This window comes from Melanaphis sacchari, unplaced genomic scaffold (genome assembly GCF_002803265.2).
Source record: "Melanaphis sacchari strain LSU unplaced genomic scaffold, SCAv2.0 Contig948_pilon_pilon, whole genome shotgun sequence".
In the NCBI taxonomy this organism is placed as follows: domain Eukaryota; kingdom Metazoa; phylum Arthropoda; class Insecta; order Hemiptera; family Aphididae; genus Melanaphis; species Melanaphis sacchari.
The window spans coordinates 47,851-65,233 of NW_020271672.1; the positions used below are offsets into that span (position 1 = coordinate 47,851).

Genomic DNA, 17,383 nt, shown 5'->3' on the forward strand with positions numbered 1-17,383 from the left:
AATATTATGCTTTACATCTTCATTTAATTATTTTTGATCAAAAGCAAAGTGCCTTTTATTTATATCAAGAGTCTGATTTGTTCGAATTTGTTTAATTCCAGAGGAACAATTACTTGTCAAATTATTGTTTTGAATGTCAGAAAAAATAAAATGATTAAATACAACAAACTTAGATCATCATTTCTATTAGGCATATGCTAAGATAGATTGAAAGAAAATTCATTCATATTAGATTTATAGATATATTTAATTTAATGAATTTTTGTTTTTTTTTCGGTAAAAAAAAATTAAATAGAAAAAAGTCGATGAACAGTATAACTTTTATATTTTTAATGATAAGTTATTAATACATTTTAAATAATTATGTAGTAATAGACAGCATTTTGTAATGGTAATATTATAATATTATTATAATAACTTTATATTAATATTATTTGTGATTGTAATGTTATGAGAATATTTTTAATCTTATACATTTCTAAACACTATTAACATACTGTATATATTTCAGTCATATTTGAGTTTTTATAATAAGTATATAAACATGTCAATACTAATATGTATACTATTGAAATAATTAATGTCTGGATTCGGGAAAAAAAATTGAATGACCGACTGGTCATCAATTTGAATTATGGCATTTGGAACTCTTGTTGTTAACCTGTTTTTTTATAAATTAATGTATTACATTGTTTATTTTAATTATTTAGGTTTTTTGATAGGATATTGAATTTTAAAATTTACTTTGTTTGTTTATAGTTCAGATCATTGTTAAGGTTTGAGCCACCATGAATCCAGGTCTTTTAAAAATTCATAAAACGCTTTATCAATTGCATTAAGTTTGTAATAATTAATGAACGGTAAAAAATTAAGAATGGCATTGCCCTTATCATCAATTAAACCATTAATTTGTAGGTGAAATGTTTCTAAATACATGACAATGTTATACATTTGTACTATGTGTTTTTTTTTTCTGTAAATCGCTTCCAATGTATAACTTCACACACTTGTACACTGAAAAATAAGATGCAATAAAATTGAACTGCTCAAATTAGTCATTAAGATATATTACACGATTTTACTTACTCATGAAAGATATCAGGTGAGTTACATAAAATAATAGAACTGAATATAATAATCGAGACCTTCCATAGAATTTATTTATTTAGCTTTAACTAATTGATATACGGAATACAAATTAAACTACACTTAAGTTAGTAAAGCTATAGCTTAAGTTAGAGAGCCTAGCTCTCTAGCTTAAGTCATATATGAAATGCCGGCCTTTAGTTATTACCATCTTTGATCTTATCTACTTACTGTCCTATGCTATCACTAAACAGAACGTTGTGAAACGTTGCGCTTAAATGATAACTAAAATGAAAACGGACATGCCCAAGCGATGACGGTTGATTATCATGATAATAAATGTTTGTGATAAACTGATAACGCCGTCTGGATTTTATTGTCTTATTAGTTATTATTATTTAGTATTTACTTAGTTGTAATGTTTGCGTTTTTTGTTACTGTTTTTATATATATATTATGAATAATTTTTTTTACTGCTGTTGTTTTTTATAAAGTTTAAAACAACGATTTTGTCATTACGTATTAGTTCTTGGACCAAATATGTAGTTGTCAGTATGTAATTAAGACTTTAATTTATTCAAATCTATTTTATTTTGACCATCAAAATGGGCATAAACATAGAACATATTTTAAATGACATAAAATTTGATCAAAAATTATTAAGTGTGTTAGACACGTATAATAAATACATCAATTATCGATTTGACTATCTCATCAGAACAAGTATTACTCAAACACCTGACGAACTCAATCATAACGTTGACTGTGAGTATTCATCATTATCATTGAATTAAACGACAAATATTCATTATATCTGTATTATAATCTACCCATATATATATATATGTCAATTATAAAACAATATTTCAATAATATTTATAATGTTATTATTTTTAAGTTTTCTTCTGTACTATAAATACAGTAGAACCTCGATTATCCGGGGTAATGATGGGGAGAGGGTCACACGGATAAATGAAAATCACGGTTAATCGAGACTTTTTATAATAATGAAATTTTAAAAATTTTGATTCAATTGTAATTAGAAATATACATAAGAAGACGTATACATACAATAATGTTATACATATGTCCTACATCCATAATATTATATACCTACAACAAGTTATTAGGGCTTAAAATATGAAGTTATCGTCAAAAATGTCATTAATACGATTGTCGATATCGAGTATTATGTTTAAAAATGTTCGGAAGAATGGGCACGGTTAATCGCAAACACGGATAATCGAGGTTCTACTGTATACTAAAAAGTCATGTATGTATCAGAAGTATTTGTTAATAACAATTTTTTTATCAGTAATTGTTACAATTATTAAAATTCAATAGATATGTCTTAAGTACTTTGCACTTTACCTGAATCATTTGATAATATTTGATTTTTTTTTTTTTTTTTGAAACATTTTTCATTAGTTCTGTCTATTAAGTATAAAAGTAATTTTAAATAAATTTGTTATTATTATTATTTATAATATAACTTAGTTTATAATACACCAAAGAACTAATCTTTTGGACAAATTTAATGGTTCTTATCATTTTTTAGTTTTTAATAAGAATGTCAAATATTTCTTAGTATAAAAACATTAAAAACACTCAATTGATTACAAAACCTTATCAAAATTGGAAAATAAAACTGTTAAGTGTTACAATAAAATATTCAAGAGTAAATTTGTAAACATTGATAAAATATAAAATACATAATAACAAACTGTTTTGTTTATAAATAGTTATACCATGGTTGTAGACAAATAGTTGGTATAACAGCCATTTTTAGATGAACTATAGTTATACAAGAAAATGCATAGGTCAAATTAAGACTTTTCTACCTAATATAGGAACAATTATGCTAAAATACGTCTCATTCATTTCTTCTATAATATGAACATTATTAATAGTTAATATGTGCCACCTATACCAAAAAATCCAGCAGAAAATTAACTATTATTTGAAATAAAAAAAAATTTTCTGAAAAATTAACCAGCCCTTTTTATCCAAGACATATGGTCTCGACTAAAGCTTGCAAGTTATTGGAATTAAAATAGATAAAATATGCATTTTAAATTTTTGATTATTAAATGTACTAGTTTGTTCTGTTATAAATTATAGAGCATTAGAATAATTTGCGACTCCTACAACTTCTGAGCTGTAGTCAGTAGGACTATTCGCCCAACTTTTTTGTGATTCATTTCTTCAAGCTAATAGTATTTTTTCACAGATTGTCAATTATGAAATGATATAAATTCAGCATATTTATTTAATTTTGAATAGTATGATGAAGAGAAAAGAGCATGTTGATATGAATGGCAAATTAATAAATTTGGGTTAAAAAATGTATTAAGATATCTAGTAACACATGTGCTTGTGTTATCATTTAAATCATTATTACATTACAATTAATATAAATAATATGTCATTTTTCAATAAACCAAGTTAAAATAATATTATATTGTGTCATTTAAATGAAATTATTTCAAATGATTTATTTTAGATTTATAAAGTACCTATTATTTAACAACAACTTAAATAGTAAATAATCTACTATATTGCTTGATTGAAGTGACAATATTTATAAACCCTTTATAAATAATGTTGTAGTTGTAAATATAAAATACTGAATAATAAGAAATTAATTATTGTTTAATCTCAGTAAACTGAAAATAGTCTGTAAAAAAATAAAAATATTCTACCAACTAGTTGTTGCAGAATAATTATTAAAATCTTATGGAATTCAACTTGTCCTGCTGTCCCTTATATTAAATATTATTAATTTCATTTTTCTAACTCCTAATACATATGCAATATGCATTTATATTTAGAATGTATAATAATTCTCTTATTCAGTCAACATCTGATATTGTTATTCTTTCGTATTTTGAAAATTTTGTTCTTGTTAGAAAATAATTATTTCTCTATCAAACCTAAAAACTTTTATCAGTAGACATCTATTGATCAGCGAATAATAAATAAAATAGGTAATCCTTAATCACGTTCTAATTATATTAATGTTACAATGAACCGTGATATCATTTAATTGTTTTATAATTAATTAGTTAAGATTGTCTATATGCATAAGGTGTAATAGATAAAGAGTTAGGTATATAAGATATAGGTTAAGGAGATATGTCTGAGCACTTTTTCTTTTATCTCTCTGGCCTATGCTCAACAAAAAATTTCTATTCTACATAACTAACCTGTTATTAATTAATATTAAAGTGAACTGACCTGTTCATATAAATGTATATTAATTTTTTTCTATTCAACTAAAAATATTTCTTTTTATTTAAATTTTAATAATTATCAAGTGTTTTTGTTGTATTAATATTTATAAAATAAATTTTTTTCTCTGTTATTAAAATTTGTTAATTATCAATAATTATTAATCTAATAATAATATTATAATCAATAAATAAATAATATGCATTTACAAATTGATTTACATGCGTGTTATTATAAAAATTAAAAATGTAAATAAAGATATTTTAGCATTTTTATAATTGTATGATAATGATTAATTATTGATCATTAGAATAATTGTATATTACTTTAATAATTAATATTCAAGTCAACCCTTAGATTGTAAAATCAATTCAATATTACAATTACATTATGTAACATACTTCAAATTGTATGCTGCTTACTATACTTGATTATTGTTTTGGTTTATCCAGTCAATAAAGTGTGTTAACTTGAACTTTGACTGTAATAAGTCCATTTAAATATGAATTGTATATGACTACATATACATATCATTTATGTACTGACACAAATTCTGTTACAAATCTTATTTTGATGTCTTGCAATAATTTAAATTAAATTTTTTAATGAAATTTTGATAATTAGCTATTATTAAACAAATTAAAAATTTTTATTATTTATAGATTCCAAATTTGATCCAAGTCAACAGATTTTCCTAGCTTGCATGAATAGTAATAAAAATTTAAATGATATTGCAAAACTGCGAGAAGAATTAAAAACCCTAACATCAGAAGTCAATGTAAAAAGAAAAGAACTGAGTTTAATTGTTCTTAATGAGGATGGATTGAGAAAAAATATTAAACACTTAGAAGACATTATATCAATAAAGGTTAATTTAGTTATGTTATTATATTTATATTTTTTATATTTTTGTTCTATAAATGGTTTTAATTTTAATTAATTTAGGAAAATTTTGTTCGTGAAACTGCCAACTTTGCAGAAATCAGATGTAATGCAAAACACAAAGTTCAAAAAGAATATTGCAGAGTATTAAAAAAATATAATAAAATCTTAAGTGAGTTGAGTAAGTCAAATAAAAAGTCAAAAACAAATTCTAGTAATGGATCTAGCAAACATTCAGATTATGGAGAACGAGTAAATGAAAGAATTTTACGATATGAAGCTAAAATTAAAAAAATGGACGATGTAATAAAAATTGCTAGTGATAGTAAAGAAAAGTATGTAAAACATTAAATTATATATTCATTAAAATAATTTTTACTAATAGATTTTATTTTCAGGTTACTACAATATCAAGCTGCTTTACAAACTTCTAATGATCGTTTAAAAATATTTCAGGGTCAATTAAATAATCTACTAAAAAACAAACAAAGAGTTTCGTTGATAATAATAGAAAATGATAAGCGAATTAATCAATTGAAATTGTATTTATCTAATTTAGGAGTAAGTCACGACATTTTTTTATACATTTAATAATATTCACTTGAAAAATTATTCTGTTCTAAATATAGGTTATATCAAGTATAGAAAAAAGTAGAGTTCATACGTCTTCAAATTTAATTGAAAATGACAATTTAAAAAAAGAATTTTTACAATTGCGAGATATGAGGAATGCAGTTTTAAGCTCACGTCCTAAAGGGATGTTCAATCCAAAATATCAAAAGGTTTTTATATAAATTATATTTTTTGTTTAATTAAACTGAATTATTTCTATGATTAATTTTTTCATCCAATACTATTATAGTTTTTAAATAAGAAATTATTTGACATTTCCCGCTAGTCTAAATTTGCACTAAAATATTCAAATACTTAGAATTTATAAAAAAAAAAGTAGCATGCTATGACACTTAATTTTCATGTAATTTAATTGCCCAGTAAAATTTTTATTTAATCTGTGTAGCAGAATGTTGTAGAAATGTTATATAGAATGTTTAGTGTTCATAATATTATAAAATAATAATTTATAATATTATCTCCTTCTTCTTCTTCGGCTTTTTACAGGTTTTTTGGGCCCATTGCTGCAACAACATATTATCTCCACTCTCCTCTATCTTTTCCCATTTCTTCCACATTTCTTACTCTTAAAATCTTCAGGTCTTATCTTATTCTATCTGTCCGTCTTTGTCTGGGCCGTCCTCTGGATCTCTTTGTGTTTGTTTTCCATATAGTTATTTGTCCAGTTAGTCCTTTTGATCTCCTTACATGTTCAGCCCAACCTATTCTCACGCTTTTCAAGGTCCCAACAATGTTTGATTTGTTATATAGTTTATCCAAGTTATCATTGCTTCGTATTTCATATTCTCCATTATTTCTCTATGGCCCATATATCTGTCTCTCAAACACTCCTAACTTTTTTCATCTGATTTTGTTGTCGCCCAAGTGCTGCTTGCATATAGAGCTACTGGTTTGACTAAAACTTAATATAAGATTATTTTGGATTTTCTTGATAGTAGTTTCAACTTGAATAATGGTATCAGTCCATAGTAGCACCTATTTACTGCGATGAGCCGTTTTTTAACTTCCTCATGGCTATTCATATTTATAATATTATATAGTTTTTAAATAAAAATATTTAACTGTATGATGATAGCAGTATAAAATAATAAATCTTTTTCACCATGATAAGGCACAAAACATTTCTTACACATAGCATTCATAATATGCTCTACAAATTTATTTTATTACTGCAAAAAGTAGGTTCCCTACTTATGATAATTTAAAGTTTTTTCTTGATTTCAATTGTTTTTTGACAATTTGTAAATAAAAGCTTTTCATATATACTATTTAATCAAATTTATTGACCTTTCCTATTAATGCAATGTTACCAGTTATTGATTCTGAGCCAGATGTATACTCTAAGATACTTTTATTATTGATACTTATACGCATTTTTCTCATTAAATACTATTATGGCTGTTGTTTATTGTATTTACAATATTTCTACAGTGATAGAGTGTAGTTCCTAATTATTTTATTAACAAAATTATCTTCAATATCACTAACTTAGGCCAGAATTCGATGATTTTTTATTAATAATTGAATTGGCTTAGTAAAGTAACAATGTCATATTGCTACATTTTACTCTAAGATAAATTAAAATAAAATATTAGTTATGTATGTATAGATTATCGTGTAAATTTATATAGTAATACATCATAATCATATATATATAATAGTTTATATTATCCAAAACCTATATTTTACATGATTGTAAAATTATTAAATCAATATAAATAAAAATTCATTGAACCCTATTAAATGTATTATATATAAAACATCTAATATTAATATCAGGTAATAATAATATTAAACAGAAATAAATTTGTAAAAAACATCTAATTACTTCCTTTTACAATTTTTATACTCGTATGTACTCATATCTGTATTTGATAAATGTCGCTGAATTAAAAATAAAATAAATATATTGTTCTCTTCAGAAATATCTTTGACCCATTTTATAATATTAATAGTATTACTTTAATTTAATTTTAATTTAATTTTAATTTAATTATTTATAAATAAGTTCTTAGTATATCAAATAAAAAACTTGAATCAATAAATTATTATCAAAACTTACTGAAGAATAATGACTGAAAAAACATAGCGTGATGTCCACTTAAACAAATATTGTATACTAAATGATATAAGTTAACTTTTATTTTTAAGGAAGATAGTTTATCTAAAGAAGATATACGAAAATATTTAGAAAATGACGAAGCTATTGATACAATAGACTTTTTAACAGAGTTAAAAAATAATGAAATGTCCAATAATCAAACAAATTTATTGAAGTATATTCAAATGGTAATTAGTAATAAAGTTTTTTGATATATAATTTTTTTATGAATTATTACTTAAAACTATTTACAGAATTCAAATGAATCCAAAATTTTCTGGAAATGCCTATCAACTTTAAATAAAGATGAATTGAAAAAGTTGTTGGTACATTATTTTATAAAAGTTGTAGATTTAAAAGAATCTGGACGACAAAATGATGAACTCATATCTAAACTTGATGTGAGTAAATTTATATCATTAAATCCTTATAAAATGAAGCAATTGAATTTTTTTTTTTATATATATATTCTATAATTACATAACAAATTAAAATATATTTACAGGAAAGTAATGATAGACAGAGGCATAATATTCTGTCAATAAATAATAGTTATCAAGAATTTCATTTGTCAATTGAGAAAAAATTTGCATCATTAAAAAAATACTATCAAGCAAAAGTTGATACATTATTCCAAGTTGTACAAGAAGAAAAAAATGCTATTACTATGTTTAAAATGAAACAAGAAATATCCGGACTCAAAAAAAAAATTGTTGAATTGGAGAAATCTCAAACAGGTTAATATAATTATTTTAGTATAACATGGATGCTTATTTTTATAAATTCAATGTTATTGTAGTAAAACCTAAAAGGCCTTCAGTAATTCCAGTACCCCTTAACTGTTTAGATCATCTAGAAGCATCAAAATCAGAGGCAGAAACAGTGTCTTCTGCCAAAGTAACATACCACAAAAACAAGCTGAAAATACAAAAAACTAAAACTAAATGAACTCGGACACAAAATTTAAATACAATTATGTTGGGCATTGGTAAAGCGTGTGATCTACTATTAATAGGTAACAGATAATATGCCTTTTGTAACTAAATACCAAGGTTGACACGAAAAAACCTGGGCTGCTTTTCTGGGTTAAACCCACTTGATTTTTTAAAAAACCTGGGTTGTTTTTTTGGGTTAAAGCTCAGTATTTTGAAAAAACTCAAGCTGCTTATTTAGATAAATTAGAAATTCATTCTTATTTTTTTTTAACTTAGTGTTAATTTTCAGAAAAATTTACTTTTAGGTATTTTTTTTTTCCAATTTAAATATTAAATTGATTTGAAAAATTGTAATAATTGATTTTTTTTTTTTTAATTAGGTAATTTAAATTAAAAATTAAAAATGAAAAAAATTACACACTAATGGTCTATAGAAATTTTAACAATTTTTATTTTTTATTATGATATAAATTTTAAAAAAATTATCAATAGTATTAGGTAATTTTCCTGTAAAAACTTAATTAATAAATAATAATAAAAACAAAAATTAACAATTAATAAAATAACAAATACTGAATAATAAAATAAATAATAAGAATGTATAGCCTTATTACTGTCAGTCAATATCAGACATATTATTAAAAAAAGTTCTCCTCAACTTCTTCCCGATGGGTTTTTATATTTAGAAATCAGTGGATTCTAACTTATTTGGCTGTTTTTTCATGACCCAATCGAATTCTAAGTTTGTTCCAAATCAAACCAAAAGTAGAAAATATTCGATTTATTGAAGGGAGCTAGGTGAATTGGATTCGTTTGAAAACAGTTAGTTGAGTCCTGGGTATAAAATGGTAGTAGGTAAGTTGGGTCTCGGCTATAAAAAGGTAATAGGTAAGTTGGGTCCCAGCTATAAATCATTGGCGCAATTAGGTCTAAAATATTAAAAACTTAAAACTTTAATATTTCATATTTATATAATTTACTTTTGAATAATTGTTACAATAATACGTCATATTTCATATAGTGTGGTACACCCCCTGGACACCAATTAATTCTACGCATAATTTTAATGTGTGTATAGACAGGTATTCTTCTTTATTTAGCTCAGGGGTCGGCAATCCGCGGCCCGCAAAGCAATTTTTAATGGCCCGCACAAAGGTGGTTAATTTTTGTGTTTTACTTTTGTTCAATAACATTTTTCATATAATTTTCAATATTATATAATTCTTTTTCCTTTATAAATAAAATCTAATCTAACCGTTTCATAATAGCAATACAATTATAAGTATTATATCATAATATGTAATTTTTTTTTTTAATGTGGCCCTTGATGAACAATTGAAAAAAAAAATGGCCCGTGTGGTTAAAAAGGTTGCCGACCCCTGATTTAGCTTATTAACATTTTTAATATTATTTATACCACATATTGTAAAATTTGACGTACTATATTATTTAGCGTATTGACATTTTTTTCTCAGTACACAATTTTTTAATCATTTATACCATATATTTTTTATTGAGAACATAATATTATAAAAAACACATACATTTTAATTTATATAGTTTTTTCCGGGACTCAACTTACCTACAATCTTTTTTTTTCCGGGACTCAACTTACCTACAACCTTTTTTTTTTCTGGACCCAATTTACCAAGATAAGGTCATTTGAGACCCAATTTAACAATCCCGTATTGAGACAGAGGTAAGAGGAATACTTAGTAGGATGGAAAAAAATGAACAAAACTCCAAAGGCAATTTTCCTCCTTTTGCGGTTCGGCATTTTATTACATTCCACCATTGTCTTGGCTTTGATTTGTACATGTTGAGTACCGATTCTAAGAACATCAAAACTGGAAATATAGGTGGGTCCTTTATTTTAAAAACCAAAAATCCAGCAAGAAATTCTGGTTTGTAAGTTATGACCCATGATTCAGCTTTATTTTCATCGATAACGTGATAAGGGAAAAATCAAAAAATAGTGCAGCTAATACATGGAAAAAAAATACGATTTTTTTGAAATGGGTTTTTTTTTAAATACCCGATAAAACCGCCCATTATTACCTTTACAATAAAACCCACCGGGTTTTAGGGTTTTTTGGGGTTTATTTGAAAAAACCAAACCGAGTGGGGGTTTTTCAATAAAGCCAGGGTTTTTGCCAACTCTGCTAAATACACGGTGATAAACGTCTTGAAAAAACTGATTAAAGAAATAAATATATCTTAATAAATAGCTAATAGGTCACTACGTCTATCGTCTGTGCATTAATATGTTTACCATTAACCTAATCGTGTGTGCGCGAGTACGTAGTGTGTTTTAAAAATGTTAGCATCGGATTTTTATAAAATTATTAATCCTGAAAACTGTAGTGTAGAATTTCTTTAAAACTATGGACTATTGCCAAAAGAACATGAAATTAATAATTGCAAAATATGTGGTGATGCTACTAAAATGTGTGTACGAAAAAAGAGATTAGCATCTGGAGAGACTCGAGAATATAAATCTATCAGGTGCGTAGTAAAAGAGTGTCAAACTTTCAAATCAATTCAATCAAATAATTTATTTTTTAATTACACCGACCTTAATTCTCGTTGTCATTCAAATGTTTGGTCAGATATTAAAAATAATTTATTTTTGGACTCAAGATCATATTTTGAATTTTTGACTAATACTAATTGTATCATATATTTTGTGTACTTTAATGTATTAAATATAGTTATATTTTAATTGAATAATAATATAATATAATACTACATATTTATTTATTTATCTACTGTTTTATCCGTAGATCACACGCTTTACAAATGCCTTTTGTTGTTATTTTAGCTATTATTTGTAAGTGTACCTAAACTTAACCTTCCCAAACTTCATAATGTATTTCTCAAATATTAATTTATACTTGAATATTTTTATGTATCAACAAATTTTTATATGTGTTATTTATAGTTTAAAATATGAAATTTACTACAAAAAAGTAAATAATTTTATTTGCTATTTATTTTACTATCTAAGTAATAATTGTATCTTGTTTTTGAGTAACTAATCCAACTATCCAGTTGTAAAATGGATATTTTGAAACATAGGTCCAACATGTTATGTGTTCCAAGGCTGTTTTTAATTTGCCCTAGTGATGTGGAATTAGTATAAGAATGGTCAAATCTATTAATAACATAACAAGAGTAGCTTTTAATTATAATGAAATTAAACATGTATATTTTAATCAATTTATGGGCGTTAGGTTAGTTTTTCAGCTGAAATCTAAATCCAGATTTCTATAATCACTTCGTTAGATCATTTGTAGCATCTTGTAATATATGTTTCATAGTAGTTGTTATAACATAAAATAGAGTATTCATCAGTATATATTACCCCGTGAAAAAATTAATGTATGTTTGTTTACTTACTCACCATTATTCAGGCGTCAACTTATATTAAATGAGGTTCTCAAATGAATTTCAAAGAAGCCATCGGCCTCTTTGTGCGCATATATTTTTTGGTTGTTACAACCAGATACAGATAATAACAAAAGTATCACTAATATTTAATTACAAATCAACATTTTAAATGGGATTGTTCTGTTAGTATTGTGTAATAAAATTTTAATTTAACGACATCAATTCTGAAAAATACAAAATTCACTTAAGAAAATTTTGTTTTTGAAATTAATGTGAAACAAACATTTTTGTCAAAATCAACTTAATATGTGCTTAAAAACATTTTAATGCTATATTTTGCATAATTGTCCATTACGACATTTTATATCAACATATAACTTGAGTACATAAGCAATTACAATTAACTAAAAAGTTATACGCTTAAAAAAATTCGTTTATTTTTAATTTTTGTATTGTATGCTTGATTATAAGAGTTCTAATTCCTAATATGTTATTAATTATTTTTAACTAAATATCCATTTCGTATGTTTACATAGTATATTTTAGTATTTTAAATATCTAGTATTTGCTGATAACTACTCATGGTACCTACTATCTAATATTTATTACTAAGTTTTAATCGATCATAATATCAGACCTAGTAAAGTTGGTAATTTGCTTCCAAAATGTATATTTTAATAAAATATTTATTGGGAATATGGAACTTGTTTTTAACTATACGAGTACATAAAAGAATAGATTATTGTATATTGTATATTTGTATATATGATGTTATGTTATCAACATTACTTAATAGAAATAATTGTACATTGCTAGAGAAACCTTAATAGGTAAGTGAATAATTTGTTTATAAAATACATTAAAAATTTACTTAAATCAAAATGTCATATTATCTATTATGATAATAAAATATGGTCCTGTTTTACATTTATGATCAATTAGTTATCAAGCTTAACATAGAATTTTCAAAATATCTACGTGATCATCCTTTAACAGATCCAATATGTTTACAACTCATTGCCCTAAGTTCAAATGAAAGCTGCATATGTAATTATATAAAGTTTCTATTTACGTTGCTTTCACTTATTCGTAGTTCATTCTAATTGTTTTTTGATTTTGGTGTACATGGAAAATCAAAATTATTTGTGCTGTAATATGTTGTGTTAGAATTTGGCTGTTTTTTTTTTTATGATTAATTTTTTAAAAATATTTCTATTTTTAAAATATAAAGTAATTTTTTAGCATGTTCATTGGTTAATTTATTTATATTAATGAAAATGTATTAAAAACCTTTCTATACCAGCAAAATATGAAGGTAAAGATAAAATGTTTGTTGTAATTTTATTTAAATAAAAACCACCACAGACATATATGTATTTAGCACGTTATGCATAAATTGTATACTTTTGATGATTAATGATTTGTTCAACATAAAAATGCAAAGTGGTTCATAATATATAAGTTTGAGAAATCAAAGAACAAAACATAGAAAAAATTATGGTAAACAATGTATATATGAAAAAATGAAAGTTGGGGCGTTTGTGGAAATGATTATATGTATATTTTTAATAGTTTCTTAGTTACTAATTTTTACACTATCATTACATTTTTCCATCATATATAGTATAAACAGCAAAACTAAAATTTTTACCATATACATATTATTATTAATACAATTAAATTACTAGTCCTAAATCTGAAATTACGTTGGCTATAGTGTAGTATCTACTATATATTATTATTATGGTGAGTTATAAAAGAATCATTAAAGTTTTTAATGGAAAATAAATAATTATGTTAAATTATTCGTCCCAGGTACATACTAGTATACTACGATTATTAAGGCGACAGTCCCGTCGATAATGACCCTGCACAAATAGCATATAATGGGCGGGTGTCATCGTGCCCGTCTATAAGATAGATACGAAGAAGGTGTAATATAACGACTTGATATCACTGTCTGATGTGTGGCACACGCTGTAGCCATTTGTGCAATTTAAATAAAATATTCTTAGTGCTTTACTGTTTTTTTTATATTATATTATTATTATGCTAATTCTTACATAAGTTTATATGTTTAAACCATTTCGATTTATTTAAATAACTGCGTTTATGGTCACAAAATTGAGAACTAATAATATTTATCACCTAATTACCTGATAATTATTTAACCAAACGGAACTTCAAACAATTCTTTTTATTTAATTTAAATAATTGAAAAATAAGTACCAGTGTACTCAGTAACAATATATCATCAAAAATTAGAATACAAACTAATCCTATGTTATTCTCGTTTAGTTCACTAATAAATCAAAAATTGAATAACTATAAATTATGAAATATTTATTGATAAAAACAATTACTCAAAACAAAACTACGTTGGCTGTAAGAAACTTTAAATGCATTCACATGAACTTCAACGTTATAAAAGTTATTTTTAGACATCAGATTTAACGTTTCTAAGGAAATAATTGTTATCCATGCTCAGATCATCTGTATCGTGATACGTTGATACGTGTAATTCTAAGAACCAAGGTAATTGAAGTATTAAGACATTTAAGACAATGATGACCAACGGACACTAGCTAACCGTAGACGTGCTGCTGTGTAACTTAATAAAGGCTGGAACCCGATTGAGCGCGAATGACCTTTTTCACAACCCCATTGATCTCGGTTGCTAACAATAGAAACACAAAAACAACATGATTGAGCACGGAAATTGGTGCGACTTGACAACTTTGTACCGTAGAATATTAAATATAACACATTTGAACATAAATATTTATAAATAAAAATCTTTTATAGGTTTTTAATTACATATTAGGACACCGTTTGCTGGATCAGTAATACAACTCATACATGAAAAAAGTAAAAATTTTGTAAAATACACCGTATTTTTGAAGAAACACGAACACGAGTCTGCTTTTTACAGACCTTATTTATTGTCTTATTTACAGCGCCGGTACATACAAACAGTCAATCACAATTTAGTGTAATCGTTATAGATGATAATTCTAATTTCCTATCGATCACAGTTATTTTAACTTCCGTGGTTATATGTAATATGTCAGTTACCTATTAATTATTACGATTAAATATACGAACTAGTAAAAATCTGATAACGTACACAATATATTATTTATTTTTTTATCGCTCTCAATCGAGTGGTCAAAATAGTCGGCCGGGTTAACTACCGCGCATACATGTATACCAACAACTTTTATCTTTAAGCATAACATTGAAAATAATTCATCAATACTAGTTTAAAAGATTCACCGTCCACCATTCACCCAATACATAAACATAGGGTTTTGTGCCACTGATGACATTTATATTCAATGTTAATATCTGTTTATTTTTATTTCGTTCGTTGTCATCATCATAATTTCTAATAAATTGTTTATTAAAATTTAAAACTATAATATACTAAACTAAACTGAGTTAATACTAAATTAATCAACATTTTTTTCTTTAGATCAATACAGATCTTAAGCTCTTCAGAATCACGGAATACTTATAATTTTATAAAAAATGTTCATAAAATAAAATAGTACATATTTATATATTCCATATATTCAAAATTACGTACACAGCAAGTTTACTCATCGATTAATATAAAATAATATAATTATGTAGCACAAGTTAAGTCGATGAAACTGAAACATTTTTCTTGATAAATATTTTAAAATTTACGATTATTTTAAAATACAGACGAAAAACATTCTCTGTGTTTAAAATATAAAAACCATGATTCACAGACAACCGATTAAGAATCATTAGCTTAGAATGCTTAGATACATTAGTGTAATCTTGGCTAGCCGGTAATTAATTATACATTTGTTAGGAATCAAAATATTTTAAACGATTTATGTATCATTTGATTTCTTTAGAATTAAAACATTCTAGGTAGGAAAATAAAAATATAAATCGTTTAAAATCATTTTACCAACAGTTTAAATGTTTAAACCATTATAACCGAATATTTAAAACATAATAGTTAATAATCAACTAAACCGTACTTTTTTCTAATAATTAGACCGATTAAAACTAATTCTGTACACTTCAAACCAATATTTTCATGTCCACGGTGCTTGATATTTTTACCTCTACTAAATATATTAAAAGTAGTAAATTGTGTTCAACATTTAAAATTCATATTATGTAATTTAAGAATATACATGTCTTTAACAAAAAACAATTTTCTAAATCAAGAGTATTAATCGATAGATTGTAATTGTGAACCATTTATAATAATAAGAAAAGCATTGTAACAAGTTTTACATTTTTAAATGATTATAATTTGCATATTTTTACGTTATTGTAATTCATACTATAATAACACATTAAGATGAATTATGAAGACATAAAAAGTACAAAATTATTTTGTTAACAATTATCATTTCTGAAGCTTGATATTTTTACCTCTACTAAATGTATTAAAAGTAGTTAAATGTGTTCAACATTTAAATTCATATTATGTAATTTAAGAATATGCATGTCTTTAACAAAAAACAATTTTCTAAATCAAAAGTATTAATCGATAGATTGTAATTGTGAACCATTTATAATAATAAGAAAGCATTGTAACAAGTTTTATATTTTTAATTGATTATGATTTGCATATTTTTACGTTATTGTAATTCATACTAATAACACATTAAGATGAATTATGAAGACATAAAAAATACAAAATTATTTTGTTAACAATTATCATTTCTAAAGTTTTTAAGTATTTAAAATATAATGGCCAACTTGTTTGTAATTTATAAAACTTATACATTTTTTCTAAGGAAAATATGTTTATTGTTATATTCGATGATCAACATAATCTGAACAAAAAAAGAAGAATATTCAACATAAATTATATTCTTACTACTCATAAAAATATAAATATTGTATAAAGTCAGTTTGATCTTAATTTAAATTTTCAACTTCTTCAAGACTCCATAATTTTAAATTATATTTCGTATTAAATTAATTTTATATTTTTTGATCGTCAATCATGGTTCCAAAGTATTTCAATGTGTGTAATTATTTGTTTTATCTTTGTAATGTTATTATTTTATATTATTACCTATTTAAATTAGGACCAGCTGACTGGACTGCGCTTCAAAAATTGTGAGTT

The 17,383-nt window shown here is 24.6% G+C and overlaps 1 protein-coding gene and 1 long non-coding RNA gene across 2 annotated transcripts; one reads left to right on the top strand and one right to left on the bottom strand.

The window, feature by feature from the left end:
• Nucleotides 1–451: 451 nt before the first annotated feature.
• Nucleotides 452–1,301, bottom strand: LOC112603043. The gene is made up of 3 exons (XR_003115142.1): nucleotides 1,087–1,301; nucleotides 745–1,014; nucleotides 452–661 (listed from the first exon to the last, which is right to left on the bottom strand). It is a non-coding gene; the product is annotated as an uncharacterized LOC112603043 (long non-coding RNA).
• A 258-nt stretch (nucleotides 1,302–1,559) lies between these two features.
• On the top strand, nucleotides 1,560–9,099 carry LOC112603041. Its single transcript, XM_025351442.1, has 9 exons — nucleotides 1,560–1,851; nucleotides 4,980–5,185; nucleotides 5,263–5,534; nucleotides 5,598–5,760; nucleotides 5,829–5,981; nucleotides 7,984–8,121; nucleotides 8,188–8,334; nucleotides 8,439–8,670; nucleotides 8,733–9,099. Exons 1-9 carry the CDS (start codon nucleotides 1,692–1,694, stop codon nucleotides 8,879–8,881), a joined length of 1,620 nt encoding a protein of 539 aa, XP_025207227.1. The 5' UTR covers nucleotides 1,560–1,691; the 3' UTR covers nucleotides 8,882–9,099.
• Nucleotides 9,100–17,383: the final 8,284 nt, after the last annotated feature.

What these genes read in the sequence shown, in the direction of transcription:
- LOC112603041 (XM_025351442.1), top strand. Translation starts at nt 1,692, where the DNA reads ATGGGCATAAACATAGAACATATTTTAAATGACATAAAATTTGATCAA. An exon ending in AAGACATTATATCAATAAAG is followed by an intron (nt 5,186 to 5,262) that starts GTTAATTTAGTT and finishes TAATTAATTTAG; the next exon opens with GAAAATTTTGTTCGTGAAAC. An exon ending in AACTCATATCTAAACTTGAT is followed by an intron (nt 8,335 to 8,438) that starts GTGAGTAAATTT and finishes ATATATTTACAG; the next exon opens with GAAAGTAATGATAGACAGAG.